Source organism: Meleagris gallopavo, chromosome 5, assembly GCF_905368555.1.
Source record: "Meleagris gallopavo chromosome 5, MGAL_WU_HG_1.1, whole genome shotgun sequence".
Taxonomy (NCBI): domain Eukaryota; kingdom Metazoa; phylum Chordata; class Aves; order Galliformes; family Phasianidae; genus Meleagris; species Meleagris gallopavo.
Genome location: NC_139408.1, coordinates 9949414 through 9967333, shown reverse-complemented (window position 1 = coordinate 9967333; position 17920 = coordinate 9949414). Strand labels below are relative to the sequence as shown.

The window sequence follows — 17920 nt, the reverse complement described above, 5'->3', positions numbered from 1 at the left end:
GAACATGTGTACTGTGTGCTAGACATCTGAACAGGTTTAGCCTGCAACTACATACTATTAACAGCAGTTTGTTTATTCACATAACAAAAACAGAAAGGTAAAGACAGCAACAAATATTCTTGGCTTAACCTGCTTCTCACTGCCTGATTTTCCTCTAAAAACTAACTTCCCATAGGCAGCCATAGGGCAATTCCCATATTAAAAACATACATCAATATTAAACCACATAAGCCACTGTGACTTCGTTCACAGTTTAAGCAAAATGCAGAAGGAATGATGATTTTCTGAGACAAAACACACACTGTTTGCAACACTCACTGGTTTAAATCAGTAATTAGGTAACACTGAAAGTTGCTGAAGTTTCATCAATACAGGAAAAATATATATAATTAGGAAGAGAATCTTTCCCTTCAGAGGTTAAGCCTCGAGTAATACGAAAACAACAGTTTTCAAAATGGATATGTAACATTTCTGTACACGCAACTGCTAGACAAGGTGGGGAAACCTGAAGCATTGGTGAAACCTGTGCAGCGCTTAATTTCATTAACTAGGAATGATCAGTTGCTCAGAAAAGAAAAAATGTGATTGCACATTGTCAGAACCAAGGGCAACTCAATCTTATTTGCAGCAGCGGGCTGGAGAGTTGAAATAACTGCAGTTTATCCCAAGTTACACTCACAAATTCTCACAAGCGCCAGCCACAGCCCAGCCACAACCTAACAGTTGGAGATGAAGGCAGCCTTTTCCTTTGTAACAGTCAAGTTCAGCTTGCAACACTATCAAAAATAAAAGAACTGTAAGCTAATTGCTGGCAAGTATGACGCAAACGGTTTCCTCGGTAACAGCCCAAGTTGCTGAAGTGCCTGATCCAGCATTTCCTCATCTGTTTGCACTCACACCAGCAGTCTGACAATGTAGTCACTGCATCCTGTTTCACTCGGCAGCCAGAGAAACATACTGAGCTTAACCCTTGGTTAACAGCTTTATGGTTAACCTATCGTATCTGGAAATCAACTCGTATAGAAATGTTTTATAAACGCATTCTTAACTTTCTCACACTTCTGCACAGCCTGCCTAAGCTGTGTTCTCTTTTGAATTGAGAAAAAAAAAAAAAAAGACATGAAAAAGAAAACAACCTTAAATAAAAGTTCATAATTTCTCTTCTAATTTGCATTTAAAACATAAATGCAGGAACACTGCTAAGAGCCTCTGCTCATTCAAACGTAAAAAGCTCAAACACCTGCAGATTTTACGTAAAACATCCAATTATCTGTTCCTCTGATAATAATTTTACAATTCCTTTACTGATCATTTCTTCCAGAGGAACTGTGGGTTCTAGAGCAAATTAATAATGATAATTTTAGGATTAAATGATAATCAAAGAGCATGTGCACTGGACTGACAATGTATTGCACAAAACAGTGTGGACAATTTCAGGAATCCCTTTTAAGTGTGAATTTGACTATTTCATGACAGGAATAAACATGCAACAAACTGTTTCCAGCATAGAACTCTAACATCAGTGCTAACATCAGTGTTTATCTGGTGCAAAACTTAACTATTTTTTCAGCATTGTGGAATAATCACAGGGCACAAAGGAAGCAAAAAAAGGAAAGATAAAGGTCATTGTTTTTGTAAAAAAAACCCTGGGCAGTGCTTCACAAAAGCAAAATGCACATGAAATTGCTGACAAAAAAAAGGTCTCACCTTCACCAACTGATCTATCCAGTGCAGTGTTAAGTGTGAAACCCCCCCAAAGCATTCTGGAGATGACAGCCAACAAAATAACCTATCAGAGCATCTAGTTCTCTGCAGTGGTCAGAAAGATATCAAAAAGCTGAAGGTGCAGGAAGAAGACAATGCTAGTGATTATTTTGCTCACCTCTTCCTCCTCACTCCCCCAGCAAAGCCAGGTTGGTTTATATCATGTTAGAACAGCTCACTGCTCTAAAAAGAACTCTAGTCCTGGTTTTCCAATGAAAGGATATAGCCTAAATCTTCCAAATGCATCATGGCTTTTCTGGTTTCTTGGGAGGCCTTCTTGCTCAAATCTAGTGTCACAACTTAGTCTTACTATGAAAGAAAACAAAAGCATTGGGGTAAAAAAAAAAAAAAAAACAAACTCCAGGTGTACAGGCAAATGTACACTAATACAAAACTCAAAAAAAAAAAAAACAAAAAAAACCACCCAGTATATTGCTATGCACTGGCAACTATACTTATCTAGAAAACAAGAAACAAAAAGACTACCATATTTACATGATATAATCAGCGCTCATGCTCAGTTAGCAATTAACTACTTTCTAGCCTCTCAGTGATGTGTTTCTTTAAATGGAGATGTTTTAGACAGCAGCATTTTCTACTCTATTAATATAGTCTTCCACTGCATCTCTTTTTAGATGCTTCCTATACTCCTGCACTCCTTTTCACTCTGTTGTTCCAGCACCAATGGAACAGCACCAAGGAAGGCAGAATAAATTTATGACTATAGGGAAATAAATATTTTTTTTCACCAAGAGAGAGTTTTCTTCAACTGAGTGGAAAAATAGCTAAAGAAGGATGCAGGCCAGCAGGTACCAACAAGAATAACATTACCCTGGGATCCAAAAGATTTCAGCTCTATTCAAAGATGGACCAGGGGCAAATGAAAAAAATCTCATCTCTAGACTGAGAAATGTTGATAGCAATTTCCTTTCCTTGGTCCTTTATGGTATAGTTTTTGTGGTGGCTGCATGATGGTTTTCATGCATGTTATGGGATTCAAGGTTCAGGAAGATTGTACAAAATTAACTAATGGTTGCTCAGGTTAACTTTGAGAAAGGGAATTTTTAGCTATATGAATTAGATAGCAAAGAAACATTCACAGAAAGTTCTCTCAGAGGGCGTAAAAATTTACTCATACCTAAATAGGCACCAAACAACTTAGTTGTTTCCTTTATTTAATTGATATATAACAAGGCCATCCTGCAGGGAAGGTTGGCCTCCGCGAGCCTTGTGATACATTTGGGAGTTTATCCAAATACCAAAGATCAAACACACTTCTGCTACAGTCAGAACTGTTACGTGCTTTACAGCAGTCTCCCAGCTACAGAATGTACCACTGTGAGATACACCCCAGCTCTGTCTCCTGCTATGCTTTGCCTGGGACACAAGAAAAAAATATAGCTCTGTCCACCAAGCTGAATAACCTCCCAAATGACACTTGAGAAGAGGCAAACATAGGGAAGTCACAGCTATTGACTCTGGCTTTTCTTGGCTTACCCCTTTTCCTGAAATCTGCAGGGGTATCACTGCAGAGCATCTCAAAGAGTGAAGCAGAGCTGATGGGAATTAAAAGGCAGACCTGAGACACAGCTGGGAGTCTAGAAGATTTGCTGAGCCAAAGTATTACTCAGAAAGTAGAAATAAAGTTCAGAATTTCCTTTTAAAAAAAAAATTCTGCAAAGGTCTGGTTTAATTTAGTTGCCAGAGTTCTTTCTATACATGGCAAATAGAGCTCTACACATCAAGAAAGAAATACTCCTTTTCTCTTACTAATCCTGCTACAACCCAAGTGATAATTGGATTGAAACAGCTCAAATTCAGATACAAACGTCAGTATCGGAAAGATCGGGCAGAACACTGCAGGAAGATACTTTGAAGGATACAAACCCTCTAATTCTTTCCCCTTGTTTCTGAATGGAGCAGAAACAAAGGGTTGTTCAGTAATCATTTGTTGAGGCACAGTTCATTCCCTACTGTCACTAATCAGCCAGCTATTCCTGCTACAGCTACAGCACTAGAGCCAAAGCTATTCCTACTTCGCTTTCCTCGCTCGCTTAGAATAGATTTAGGCAAAACATTAGCAAGATGCCTAAATGCTTACTGTTCTCCAAAAGAAACTTATGGAACCTTTGTCCCCTCTATCTACAAAGTAAATGGAGGATTATTTTCAGCTTTGAAACTGCTGAAAATGTACAGTCTCTCTTTGAGAGTAAAAGAATAAGCTCACATCTACAAAAACCTGAGTGTTAACAGTTCAGACTTGGCAAATTTGCAATTATGTTTATAGAAAATGAAGCAGGTGAATACTTTACATCTAGTTTGCAGAAATAGAGGAACAACAACAACAAAAACAACAAAAAACAACAATATCTTTATGATATTGCAAGATATTAACACGAAGCGTGCAGTCTGTACAAGTACATCAGAAATAAACACACATGCCTTTTTAAACGCAGGCCAAATATGCATCATTTTTCAGTTATGGACTTAACATAGTATTCACATAAGGGATTCTGGAAATACTGTTGTAAGTGCAAAGAAATATTTAATCCTTCTGTTTAATAAATTGCATTACCAAATGTTCTACACGATTTAAAAAAAAAAAATTTGGTTGAAAGGTTTCCAAAAAAATAAAAATATTTTCAAGTCAGCATTACTTTTGTCTTTGTTGAACAGTATCTGTAATTTTGGATAAAATTATGTTACTGGTCTTGTAATACGTAGAAAGTGAACAAAGAACACACTGGTAAGAAGAGGTGTTAAAATGATTGTTAAAATTAAAAACAGTTACAGACAGGGAAAGAGAAAGAAAAATGGTATTTTGAGAAAGAGTCAAGCAAATAAGCCATTTCCGATTGATCATTTTTTTCTAGGAAATTCTTTTCTTGTATTTTCAAGCAAAATGAATTTAAAATACAGAGGTAGCATCTAAAGGCACACCATGCCTGACCAGTATCAGACAGGTGGAAGAAATGTGAATTTTAAGAATGCATTCATTTGAGGTTGTTAACACCTACTACTGGAGAGTCAAAGTTATAAATTATATTAAAGCCTGTGAATTTTAAGCAAGTAAAGACTACACACACACACACACACACACACACTATTCCTTAAATGATGTAAAACACATGTTCTCTTCCACTTGAAAGAAAAAATGCTCCACTGACTCTAGGGAGCTTCCTAACAAAGTAAATGTTAAGGCAAGGATAGAAGACAAACCTTTAGAAATGCAATTTTAACAGCAGTTAGTCTCATACAAGAAAATGACATAAAGCTAACTTTCTGTATTACATTAAATATTATTAATTATATATTTTTATTTATCATTTATATGATATCCTTTATTACTCAGTGGGGAAGTGTTACAGGTGAATTATTAAAGTTTTACTGACTCGTAGTTAGTTCTGAATTGCATCACTTTATTATATGAAACACAGCTTGAATCTTTTCCAAAGCTGCAACACTTTTGTGAGCACTAATTAAAACTGGATACCAATTTCATATTTCCAGATAATACATGAGATTCCAAATGAATTTGTCTTGAATTTTTATCCTTAATGAGCTTAATAACAGGCACAATTCATAAATAAATTTAATATGTAAACAGAGTTTTACATGGTTTTAACAAAACAGCTTTCAAACCTGAGTATCTTAGCTTTGACTTTTATTCTCCACAAGAATAATTTTTATCCTTTGCAGAGACAGAAGTACTATCTTCTCCTTCGGACCATTCTACAGATGTCTTTGATACAAAAGCCTTCATCTCAAAGGGTCTGAAAACCCAGGCTACACTCAAAAGCAATAGCCACTGCCTGCCTTCTTATTTTCAAAATTTACACACGTTTCATAAAATAACACACAAACCTCTTATTTTCAAGCTTTTTAAAAAGTTCTTTGTCATCTAACAAAAGTGCTGCCAGTTATAATAAATGAAATTAAAACCAACAAAAATACTGGTGGTTAACAGAACAGCTGTTCCAAAATCTTCTTTCTTTACCAAATTTGTCCAACCAGAAGCTCCAAATAGAAAGAAAAAATAGATTTTTGGTATTATCATTGCATGGAAACATTCTTCTATGATGAATAAAAAAGAAACTTGTAGATAAAATCTAATGAATACTTTTCTATACTACATAAAATGAGTTCACTGTCTTCAACATATCTTCAACTGTGTTTTGCCATAGCATCACACGGTTATCTATTATCACATCGTGGTAATCACTCATTTTAACTTCATACAGACATACACACTGCATTTCTTTAATCATTGGAAAGATCCCAAGTAACTCAGCTTTTTTATTATTACAAAAACACCCAACAACTAGAAGATGTCTAGACAAACATCTATGTGTTCAAACAATTGGAATTCATTGCAATTCTATTTTTTCATTTGAAATTTCCTTGCAAAGCACACCTCAGTAGTTCCCAAATGGATGCTATGGAGCTAGCTGATAAAAGGACAGAAAGAGAGCATGTAGGGAGCGGATAACAAAGTTGCTTGCGTTTACTAGTTAGGATATGAAATACACTGCTCTATCCCACATTGATATGTTCGAATGAACAAAGACCCTCAAATCGTTAAGGTGTGTGTGTTTGCCCCAGGCTACAAACAACTCACAGTGGCTACATCTCTGTTTCATGGCATTACTGTATGGACAGTCTCAATGGGAGCAACGTAACCCACATCAACACTTGTCTTTCCCTGGAAAGTAAAGACTGCTTCTCACACGTACCAGCTAATTAAGGGCAAAGGTGTGCTGGTGTGCCTTTACTTCCTTCAGTCCAAGCCAATTCATGCAGGGCAACGCAGAGCAGACAGTATTTCACAGGCACAGCAGGACTTTAACTTTTTTCAGTGTGCTAATCACACCTTCAGGTTCTAACACAAATTTCCTGCTCACACACGTGGGACCTGAACTGCTTGTATCTAAGAAAAAGCAGCCTAAATGAACTGAAATTGAAGTTCAGTCTATGCAATGAGAATAATTCTTTTGGACTGGTAATACGTAGGGTTACAGAACTACAAGAATAAATATCAAAAATACTGTGAGTAGACCGCAGTGTTTAGATGGCAAACCAAATGAAATAGAGGCTACCATGGCCAATACACAAGACAGTTATTTAAGATTTCTCAAATATATTTTTTTCTTATAAAGTTAGCATTTTTAAACTAGACGTATGACATTGAATTTTATTAAATATTAATGACGTCCTATAAATACAGAGATTAGTATCTGCCCCAGAGAAAGCTCACAAGAAGTTGGTTCATGTCCCCTCTGAGCTACAAACCCAGCTAAGAGGCTGCCCACTTCTGTAAGGCTCTGTGGGCACCACACAGATTATCTCCTGTGTGAAGTGAGGTCAGTGTTTATCACCAAATATTAAAAAACCTTATCCATAGTAGCAATTCACAAGAAAGGATATAAGTTCTTCCAAAGTACTGCTAGTCAGAAATTAGAGTACTCAGTACTAGAGTACTCAGAAATTTAGAATTCCTTTAAAAGAATCCACCAGACACAAAATAGCTATATTCCTGATGTGGTAAACAGGTTTCACCCACCAGGATTTTGAAAAAGGTTTTTATAAGAATGAACATAATTTGTAATTTAATTTATAATATTAAACTAAGAAAAATAAAAAGCCCCAGAGTTCCCAAATACATATATAAGCCTTTAATTTTAGGCCACACTGGAAGAAAAATCATGCTAAAGATACAGACAGTGAGTCTAGTGTAAAATGCCTTTTTAAGGCCTTTATTTTGCCTGCCATCATGTTAAAAGAGTTTAATTGAAAACAAAATATGATCAATAATGAAGGTTAAAAGAGAGGCTCTAACGCCACGATGCCTATGCGAGGTTTCACTGTTAAGCTGTTATTTCAATAAAACTGATAAAAACCCTCTCCACAAAGTGACATCCATTCACTTCCAGAGGACCTGGTGTTACACACTTCTGTAGACAAAGCTGTGATGACAATAGATGTGTCACACAGGATTGCAGTACAACTCTGCTGGGGTGGGAGCAGTGCTGTGTGGTCTGGGCACACTGAAAGTACTCGTCCCAAATTAAACCACCTGCATATTTTCCAGTTAGCATTACCAACATGGATATACCTATTTCGCTAATTCATGCTGCTCCTTCATAAAAGAGGGACAATCTCTCAAAAACAAATCCAAAGCAGCTTCACATGGTATATTTTCTATGGTATCTAGAATATCTTAAAGGAAGGTACGTAAGGAAAAAAATATTTTAACAATCAATGAAACAACCTTTTGTTTATCAAGTGAACAACAAATAAACATTTGCTGCAAATATCCCTTTAACTTAATTATTTAGTTAAGGCTGGTAGATCAGAACTGGGTAACTAAACCTGACAAGATTAATATTCAAGGCCATTTAATTGGAAATCTGTCAGCTTTTTCCACACTTTTTGTATAAAATGAGATTAGCACTGGCACACAAAAAATGTTCTACATAGCAGCACTGCATTTCATAAATGCTGTACTACCAAATAAATGAAGGCATGTACAAAAATCATTTCTCGGCTGTGTCTTCTTCTGTTCCTCCACCTGTGAATTTGCTCAAAGGAGGAGGCTAGACACATAAGCTGCAAAAAGCAGGGACAGTTAATTAAAAGAAAACCAGACATACCAACGCTAATTTCTAGACGGCAGCTGCCTCGATTTGAATTATGAGGGTTTCTCTGAAAGTAATGCCTCCTATTTTATTATGTTGGCCCACGTTGTCAGAGGCAGATGTTGGTGGTATGGCAGTAGAGGCTGAACCTTCCCACCTACGTTCTGTTACATGTTGTTGCTGCGTGACAGATGGCAGCAGAAGGGCAGTCTGGCAAAATGGCATCTGACATGGAAGCACAGATGAAGCAGTGGTTTACCAGCAAATTCCTTCGTGCAGAAACAATCTGCACCCACTGAGATTTGCTGAATGTTTATGGAGACCAAACAATGGATGTGAGCACAGTGAGGTGGTGAGTGATGCATTTCAGCAGTGATGACAATGGGTCACTTCCACTGGTACAGATTTTTATGAGCACGGCATGCAGGCTCTTGTTCATCATTGGGGAAAAAGCATAGCTAATGGTGATGACTATGTTAAAAAACTGATGTTTTGTAGAGAATTTGCTCTATCATTCAGTGTTATTGTGCTCTTCTTAGCTGTTGTAGTTTCCATGGAAATAAGCAGGAGGCATTACTTTTGGATCAACTTATGTATATGCTTTCACAAAACAACTGATTGTTTTTCAAATATTAGCCTGATCCATAAGCTACAATTTTATATCAGCAGTCATTCTTTTCGTGGAGTACCTAGTTCTTAGGACACTTTTTTCTCTCCCTCACCCAAACACCACTCATTTAACTCACTCTTGCTTAAGTAGGATCTCTCCAATCTGCTTTTATCATGCTTTCCCTTGCCAAATAAGTTGATGGATCACAATATCCTATCACTTCTAATTTATTGCTATTCGTGATTCCTGTCTGTTTGGAAGACTCAAGTATTCCTTAACTTCCAATGTGTCCTAAAGTGATCAATGCATTTAATTGTCCACTATCATTCACTCATTTATTGAGAAGTCCTTCTTATCCAGTCCAAGACCTCAATTACCCTCCAGACTTCCATTCTCTCTACTGAGTTGCCAAAAAGTCCCGTTACTCTTATTCCCCATTAAAAGATATTCTGTTGTCTTTTCATCTTGCTAAGAATTGTTTTCCCCCAGCTCTCACCTTAACAAGTCATTTCAGCTCTCTCCCCACAGTTTTATTCTAGCAAAACAGGTGAGATTCTACTATGGAGAACAGCTCCCACTATGGACTTGCAGTATGTCACAGCATATTCCATCGGGTCTTCCCACTCATCTTTTTTCACAAAGCTCAGTGGAATTTCATATCTTTGAAACTTCTAAGGCCATAGCATTCAATCAGTTTGATTGGTCACATTCCTTCATTAGGATGGTACTGCCAGGCACATACATGCACAAATAGCATGCAACTCAACAGGAATTGTCTTTTCCTCTGTTAAATATACCTGACACCTTGTTATTCTCACTCCTTTCATATTTAACCTCACAGAATGCACTGTTCATGAGGATGGAAACCATCCTTTTTTTTTCTTTTTTTTCTTTTCTTTTTTTTTTTTTTTTTGCCATTCTAGAGATTCTTCTGAGAACTTATTATTCCACATCTCTATCATTTTCTTGCATAAGTTTAAAATAGCTTTCTTGTCAAAGCTGAAAACCAATGTTTTATCAATGTATCCTGTTGGTTCCCTTTCACACAGTTGATAACTCAGTTCTTACAAACTTCTTTCCCACTGGCATTCTGGTCACTCCTGTAACACACCACCTGCAATACTTCCCCCAGATTTCTCCAGTGTTTCCTCAGCAGATGTCTTCACTTTCATTCGTTTCTCTTTATATCTTGTCCTCAGGAAATCACACCTGCAGAAACAGTCAAGCTAATTTGCTACACTGACAAGTTACAAACACATTTCCCTGCTTTTAGCGTGCTATTTCTGTCCAAAGCAAACTGCCATCCAATTCTGGATATCTAAAAACCAGCTTACCCTACAGTTAGCTAACAGAGCTCTTAACAGCCATCGGTCTTCTTAACCACACTCCCAGCATTCTTTGTTAGTCTCTGTGAGCCGCATTACTGTTCTGGTGATCACTGCCATAGGGACAGCATCTTAAGCTCCGATATAGGTCTCTACAGGCAGACTGCTCAAATGATCCTTTCTTTCTGGTGTGATACTTCTAGAAACTTGAAGATACTCTAAGAAACTTCAGAATGGAGAAGGAAAAAAAAAAAAGAATTAAAAAAAAAAAAAAAAAGGATGCAACTCTTACGAAGCCTTCTCATTTTGCCTGGCACAAAACATTTTGCCAAGGCCAGAAAGAGCCAGACAGAAACAATCTTACTCATCCAAAGTAATAGTTGCAAAAATTGTCTTCCATGACTGTCCCTTCATGGAGCACTCACTGTAATTGTGCATTTCCAACACTCAGCTGCATTCTATCGAAGTTGATTGCATTCATAGCTAAACAGAGACTCATTTCTACCTTGATTTCCACCCCCTACCCAAAGAGATGACCAATAAAAACCCAAGAGGTACAGAGAACAACAGAAACAAAGCTTTGCCTGCAGGTACACTTGTGGTAAGAGTCACCACAACCACCACTACGGAAAAAGTGGTGAAAAGATGAACATTGTAAAGAGCTCATCATCTCAGATGCATAGAAGAAGAGATACATTTCATCTTTCTAGGCTGCAAACCTAGAAACTGTATCAGAACTTGAAAACTTTAAGGCAATGTAACATACCTATTAACAGATATCTTCTGCCCTAGGAAACTAATTGCCTCAGCAGTTAAGGAAAAATACAATTTGTTTTAAAAACAGGAAACAGACAGTTTTTATGTGTCTAATTAAACTGCATTAATTTAAAGTTAAATCTACATTTTAGACTCTCTAAATCAAGTCTTGATCTTCCTAGGGTACAAGATAAGACTTGATGCTCAGAGGGTACAAGATAAAAGGCATAAGATAGCTACAAATGGAAGTTGGCAAGACGTGGTGGTCAATCTACCAGCCTAAACATGAGACAACTCTGCCTTTAACTGACAGAGCACAGCATGGAAGTTTTTATCCATTAACACCTCAGCTTTACTACTTATTTGAACCTAGTCAGATAGCTAGGAAATTTTAAAAAGCAAAATGAACAAAAAACCTAGCTCTATTTCCAGGTTGTTTTGGACATGTGTCCCACGCACATAATTTGAAAGGCCTATTCTTTTAGTAAAGACAAATAGACATTTTAGAATCACATGTCCTACATGTAGTTACACGCTCTCATATACACATTCACAAGGATGTAAAAAGAATGTTTTACACTACAGTATTTTTCAAGACAAAGATTATAAGATCTGACCAACACCCTTTAGAGTCCCAGTAGTGATCCAGCTTTCAAGAAGCAACAACAAACAAAAAAGTACATTAAGAAATGTTGTAGTAAGTATTCACCAGCCAATGCAGGCAACCCCTTTGATAGCAGTATGTACAGCTAACATTAGCATGTAATTAAAACATTTAGTCAAAACATTGTCTGCACAGCATTTGTAATTGCAATCAATACTGCAGTTGTACTGCTAAACGAGTCATCAATTGGCCCAGGATGAATACTGAAAAAAGGAAACAAAAAAGCCTGTTTACTGCTAAAATCACATGAATTTCCATTAATTTTCCCTGTTAATATAGTAGAGCTCAAAAAGACATCGTGCTTGCATGCTTTTTAGCCTTAATTTACTTCCTTCTGTTCTACACATATTACTATCTGTACATTTGAAAATGGCATTTTAAGTATACTAGCATGAAATTTCAAGGATAAAACCTATTCAAGACTCTTTTCCTCCACCCACCAAACTACATCACTAGCCACACATACAGCAGAAAAAAAGCACACATGGCAGGAATTAGATTTTGACAGCAAAGCACGGATGTTCATGGAACAGGTAAGAACAACGATAATTATCGACTGTTGCTACCTGCTGACAAACAAAAAAAACAGAAATCCAAATTTGAGAAACACATTCCTCAAATCAGAAAGCACTTGTAGGATCATGCTCACAGGGCCTCTTCCTACCTCTACCCTCAGAAAACAGTGACAGCTCCACTTGACTCCACACTCTACTGTGTGAACACTATTGGCTGTGCACATCTGGAATTGCCCCCTCTCCCTCTACTCTCCACACAGAAAGATCCCCTAGAATTGTTGGTTTAAGCTTATTCTTGGGGGGGGGGAGGAGGGGGGAAAGTCAGCACACTCTACTTCTTTTCTCATGGTACTTAACAGAGTTGGGCATAATTTCAATTCAACAAGTAACTGAAAACTTAATGTTAATACCAGCAATCCCTTTTTTCCCCCCAGCAAGTAACTAAAATCTACATCTGCCTTTTTTTGTTCTTACATATACCTGCTTGTAGGGGTGCAATGTGCATAAGTAATTGTATAAAATGCACCAAACTGAATGACAGCTAAGCTAATATTGTCATTATAAGTACTCCTGACACAGCAAACTTCCAGCAGCACATTCCTCATACTCCACTGACCTTCATAGCAGTCCTTATTAAATTCACTATCTTACAATATTAATATTGAAAAAGAAGCCTTGCAATATTGTCTAAACATCTACAAAACATGCAGTCAATCTTTCAAGAAAGTTCACATAATTAATGCTCCTCTGAAGAGCATTAAGTGCATATATTCCTCCCGTTTCAAGGAAACAACATAAAGACCTCACAGTGTTTGGTCAAATACACTCACAGACCATAGGCTTCCTTCCTCGTGTCACCCCCAGCCCCAGCAGCTGACACTTTATCAGCTCTGCAATGTCTGATATCTCTCCAAATCAAACATGAGAACAGAGTATTTCACCTGCATCGTCCTCATAAAAATCCCTCATAAAACACCGCCTGGAACATGTATCTCTGAATGCAATTTAAATCATGGCTAATAAAGCACAAATATTTACTGTAAGGTGTAATAGACTTTATGAGGAAAATAAAGAACTTCAGATCTCTTTGTTGTTACTGTTCACTTCTAGTGATAATGAAGATATCAAATTCTGGAAGTCTACCAAGCAGTTGCGTTTTACTATGAACATGTATGATTTAAGTACTGCCAATAAATTCCAGGCATTTAGTTAGGTTGACGTTTATGATGTTACTTAAAGAATACTAAATGTCTTAACTTGAAATATATACATATTTTATGGGAAGTGAACTGAATATCAAAGGAAGCACTTAATCAGTTGAATAAAAACAAATATCTTTTATCATCTAGAAAAGTTAATGAAAGCTGTTACTGCATTTTCTGTGTTTCTTATATTGTAGACAAACACGACACAAGCAGAGAGCATTTCCTATCTAGAAGGGAAGGGAGCAGAGAAAGTAAACTATTGTACAATATTCCCCACATATCTTAACTGCTGTTACAATATTTTAACGTTTGTCTCATTGTCTGCACTTGATAATTTCAACCTTCTGACGCTTGTTCCAGCAGACTGGCATTTGAACCTTTCATGCACAGAACAATTACTGCTGTATTATTCTATTGCGTAAATGCAATAGAGAGAAAGAAATGCTCGCAAACCACTGCACTGTTTCAGATTTGCCTCGTATTTCCTCCGACCTATTTCACATCACAAGAAGCGCATTATGGAACGCACGACAAAGCAAAGTTAGAACATTTCATTTGGCATTCATGAATTTCAGCCATTGCACTAACAGATGGGGGGTTTTGCGGCAACAATCCCTTCACAGAAGCTGGGCACTTGTCATTCATTCCCAATGCCCCCACGCTCCTCCAGCACGGGGTCAACTGTCTGCTCCAGTAGAGCTGGGCCGCTTACACCCAGCTCATGTGCCACCTACCAAATATAAACCAACTGCCCCACATGGGGGTTGCTCTGGGAAAAAAAAAAAAAAAAAAAAAAAAAAAAACAGGACTCATTGACAAGTTTTCCAGGAGGCAGAAACCAACAGAGTTCCATTCAAGAAAACTGAATGTTTCGGGCATCTTTCCAGACTCTACTGAACAGCTCTCTCTGAGGTAAAAAGAAGTTTCTTGAGTTCAATCAGCTCAAACCTAATGGTAATTTATTTGGAGTGAGGGAGAGATGGTTGAAGAGGAGACCAGAGAAACAGAGACGGTAATCTGCGAGGCAGGAGGAGCCTGCCACTCAAACACTGTCCCAAACTGGTAAATAATATCCCTCCAAACCCGAGTTCTCCTTTAGCACTTGGCAGTCTTTCTGTCGATAGAGAGCGAGAAGAAGCGGAGGAGAGAGCAGCCAGCAAGGCTTTGTCTCGTGACATTTGCCAGGAGCAGAGGAGGTGGGCTTTGGGAAAGAAACAAGGTGGCCGATAGCAAGAAGGGTTAGATTTTAGCATTTAATCCGTATGAAAAGCGAGCGAGCCTTCCGTCCTGTCGCACGCATCGGAACGATTTAGCTTCCGTGCATCCCGCAAGGATTGCACCGATCCTGCAGAGCCGAATTGAGGAGTCAACAGACTCTGAGGAGCGAGCGTTTCCCTCTGTGTGTAAGAGCGGTGTGACAACAGACACTCCGCACACACACCTACAGGAGCCGGGAGAGCGAGCGGCGCTCGCCGCTCGCCGCTCTCAAACTTTCTCCCCGCCGGAGTTCCGGAGCCACCTACCTGCTCTCTGGAGATGCAAGGCAACGAGGGTCTCCTGAACATCTTGCTGCTGCCGTAGTAGCTGCCCGAAGCTTCCCCCAGGGACACGCAGCTCGACCTCCGCCGGGGTCTGACCGCAGGCACTTTGTCCTCCGCGCCGGGCAGCCGGGGCTGCGGCTGGTGCTGCCGGGGCACCGCCCGGCCCCGAGCCGGGAAGATGCCGCGCTCGGCGCCGCGAAGAGCCAGCAGGCAGCCCGCCACCCCCACCGAGCCCGCCAGCAGCGGCCGGAGGGCCGGGGGCAGCGGCTGGAGACCGGTCAGAGACACCAGCCACACCGCGCCGGAGAAGAGCAGGACGAGCAGGCTGCGGCGGAGCCCCGCGGAGCTCCGCAGCAGGATGAGCGCCGCCACCGAGCCAAGCGCGGCCAGCAGCCTGCCCGCCGCTAGCCGCGGCTCGCCGGGGGCGAGGGGCTCCTCACCGCGCCCCTGCGCGGGCGGCAGCCACCGCAGCGCCACCAGGTCCCCCGAGTAACAGCAGACAGGCAGCGCCAGCAGCCACCAGCGCGTCGCGCCGCGCTCCCCGCGGGCCAGGCGGCAGGTGAGGAAGAAGAAGGCGCAGGCGATGCTGAAGAGCGGGCTGAGGCAGCGGGAGAGGCTCAGCAAGGCGTGCAGCGCCCGGGGGCTCCGCCAACCGCCGCCGTCCTGCGGGCCGGTGCTGCCCCGGCCGGGGAAGGCCAGAAGCGAGAGGGCGACGGCGACCAGGGCGCCCAGGCTGAGCAGCGCCCGGCGAGAGGAGGAGGCGGCGGCGGCGCCGGGGCAGAGCGGCGGGGTCGGGACGCTCTCCGGGGGGTCCCGGCGCGGCGGGGTCGCGCAGCCCCGCACGTAGCCGTTCCGGAGGCTCTCGGGCGGCGCCGGGGAGGGCGGCGGTGGCGGCCCCGCGCCGTCCGGCTGCGGGCGGTGCGGCGGCGGCTTGCCGGGGCCGCGGCGGGAGACGGAGGCGGCCGCTTCTCTCTCTTCCCGCATGGCGGTCGGGGGTCTCTCTAGCTCCGTCCCGCCGGCGCCTCCCGCATCGCCTCAGGAGAGGGGCGCCGGACCGAGCCGCGGCTTCTGCTCCGCGGGCGGCGGCGTCCGGAGCATGGTGGGGAGCGACGGGAAAAGAGAGAAAAGGTAAAAGTCTGGCCGCTCGGCTCGCTCTCCCCCGAACGGATCCGGCGGGAGGAGCTCGCTGTCGCCTCCCAGCGCTCACCGGAGGAGCGGTCCGTCGGCGGGGTACGGCCCCAACCCGCCTCCCCCCACGCGCTGCACACGGCGCGCGCGGAAGCCTCTGAGGCGGCACGCGCCCCGCGAGCGGCTGCGCGCGAGCTGCCGCGCGCGAGGTGCCACGCGGTAACGGCCGCGCGGGAAGCGGGGAGGGAGGGGAGGCGGGGTTGAAGTGTGTGTGTGTGTGTGTGTGGGAGGGGGGGTTGGGTGAGGGGGAGAAGTCGCGCGCGCGCCCGCCCCGAGCGCGTGCAGCGGCGTCTGTCCGCCACGAGGTGACGGAGCGGGCGGGCGGTAACGGCTGCCGGCTGTGCGGAGCGGCTCGGCGGCGTCGGGGCTGTGAGACAGCCGCGCGGGACGGGGCGAATGGCCGAGCCCCTGAGGAAACGGGAGCTCGGCTCCGAGCGTGTGGGTTTTCCCTTCTCGTCTTTGTTTGTTTGCTTTTAGAGACTGAGGGAAAGTTGCTTGTGCGTGCTGCAAAGCGTGGCGTTGTTCTACGAACCGTTATTTTTAACGCGTGAAGAGCAAGGTCGGATTAGAGGAAGTTTCTGCTCTTTGCCTCGGTCTCCTCCAGTGCAGAGAATGACAGAGAGAACAGCATTCCGAAAGAGAAGGTGGATTTCCTTTTGGGATGATAGCCCTGCCTTTGCTTTTATTCTCGTGTTATTGACATCATTTCACCCACAGCCAGGTGGGCACATGGATGTAGATGTTTTCCTTGGTGAGACATTACCACAGCTCCTTCATTTTTCTAGTCCATTGAATTCAGCTATAAATGTATTCCAGAGGTAACCAGACATTGTGATCTTCTTAGGAATGTCATATGCACACATATACAGCTGTAACAGCAGAAGGTGCCTAAAGAAGAGTACCAGATGTGACACCATATGATCCCTTACCACCCTGAACACAGCTCACTGTGACATTAGCATTTTCTGAATCAGAACTATTGCAGATGGATTTACACTGGGCCAAAAAAATTGGCTTCCACATCCCAGACTAATTCTTCCCTTATAGTTCCTATCTCCTCTTTGCCTTTGTTTGTTTGTTTTGGTTAGAGAAGAAAGCAAGCCAACAAACTGAGTATTGTTGAATGTTGTTCTGCTGAACACTGAAGAAACATTGAACACTGTTTTCATAACATTAACTTCGTAGATCACAGGATGTCCTTTAATGTTAACATTTAAATCCACCAGATAGTTATACAGTTAAGGATGGAATTCTTTTCCATGCATGTTTCATGGTTATTTACAGTAAACACAACCTGCACGTGACCTTGGGGTTGTGAGGTTGTATGCAGATTTGCTCAGCTGAGTTTATTTTTTCTACTCTCAATAACTTTGTATCAGCAATTCACTTCATCACCTTATTGTTTGTTTGTTTTTAGATCACTTATCACACAATAATTAGCTTTTAATTCAGTGGTGTGTCTGTGCAAAAACACCCTGAAGAAACATATTCACAACTCATTTTATGCCAGTAGTTTCTTTAACAGCTTCTCTGTTGCCTAACGATAATCTTCCTAGCATACTCTTGTAAAAGGATGTAACTATGAAAAGATTCCTCAATAGTTTACAAGCTAATTGTGAAGGATTTCAATGTAAGGAAAACTTGATTTGAATAAGATAGCATCTATCATTAAGAGCATTAACTAAACCTCTTGTGACAGAATAATTTTAATAGCTGT

The 17920-nt window shown here is 41.5% G+C and overlaps 1 protein-coding gene across 2 annotated transcripts in view; it reads right to left on the bottom strand.

Annotated features, from left to right (window-relative positions):
- Positions 1-16195, bottom strand: part of PDE3B (phosphodiesterase 3B) — a 75899-nt gene extending 59704 nt beyond the window's left edge. Inside the window, exon 1 of one of the 2 annotated variants that reach the window (XM_085224193.1) lies at positions 14998-16195. In XM_085224193.1, the coding sequence (XP_085080319.1) occupies positions 14998-15999 (1002 nt within the window). In that variant the 5' untranslated portion in view covers positions 16000-16195. The remainder of the gene's footprint in view (positions 1-14997) is intronic. The other variant, XM_085224194.1, reaches the window with a different exon arrangement.
- Between the last annotated feature and the right edge of the window lie 1725 nt (positions 16196-17920).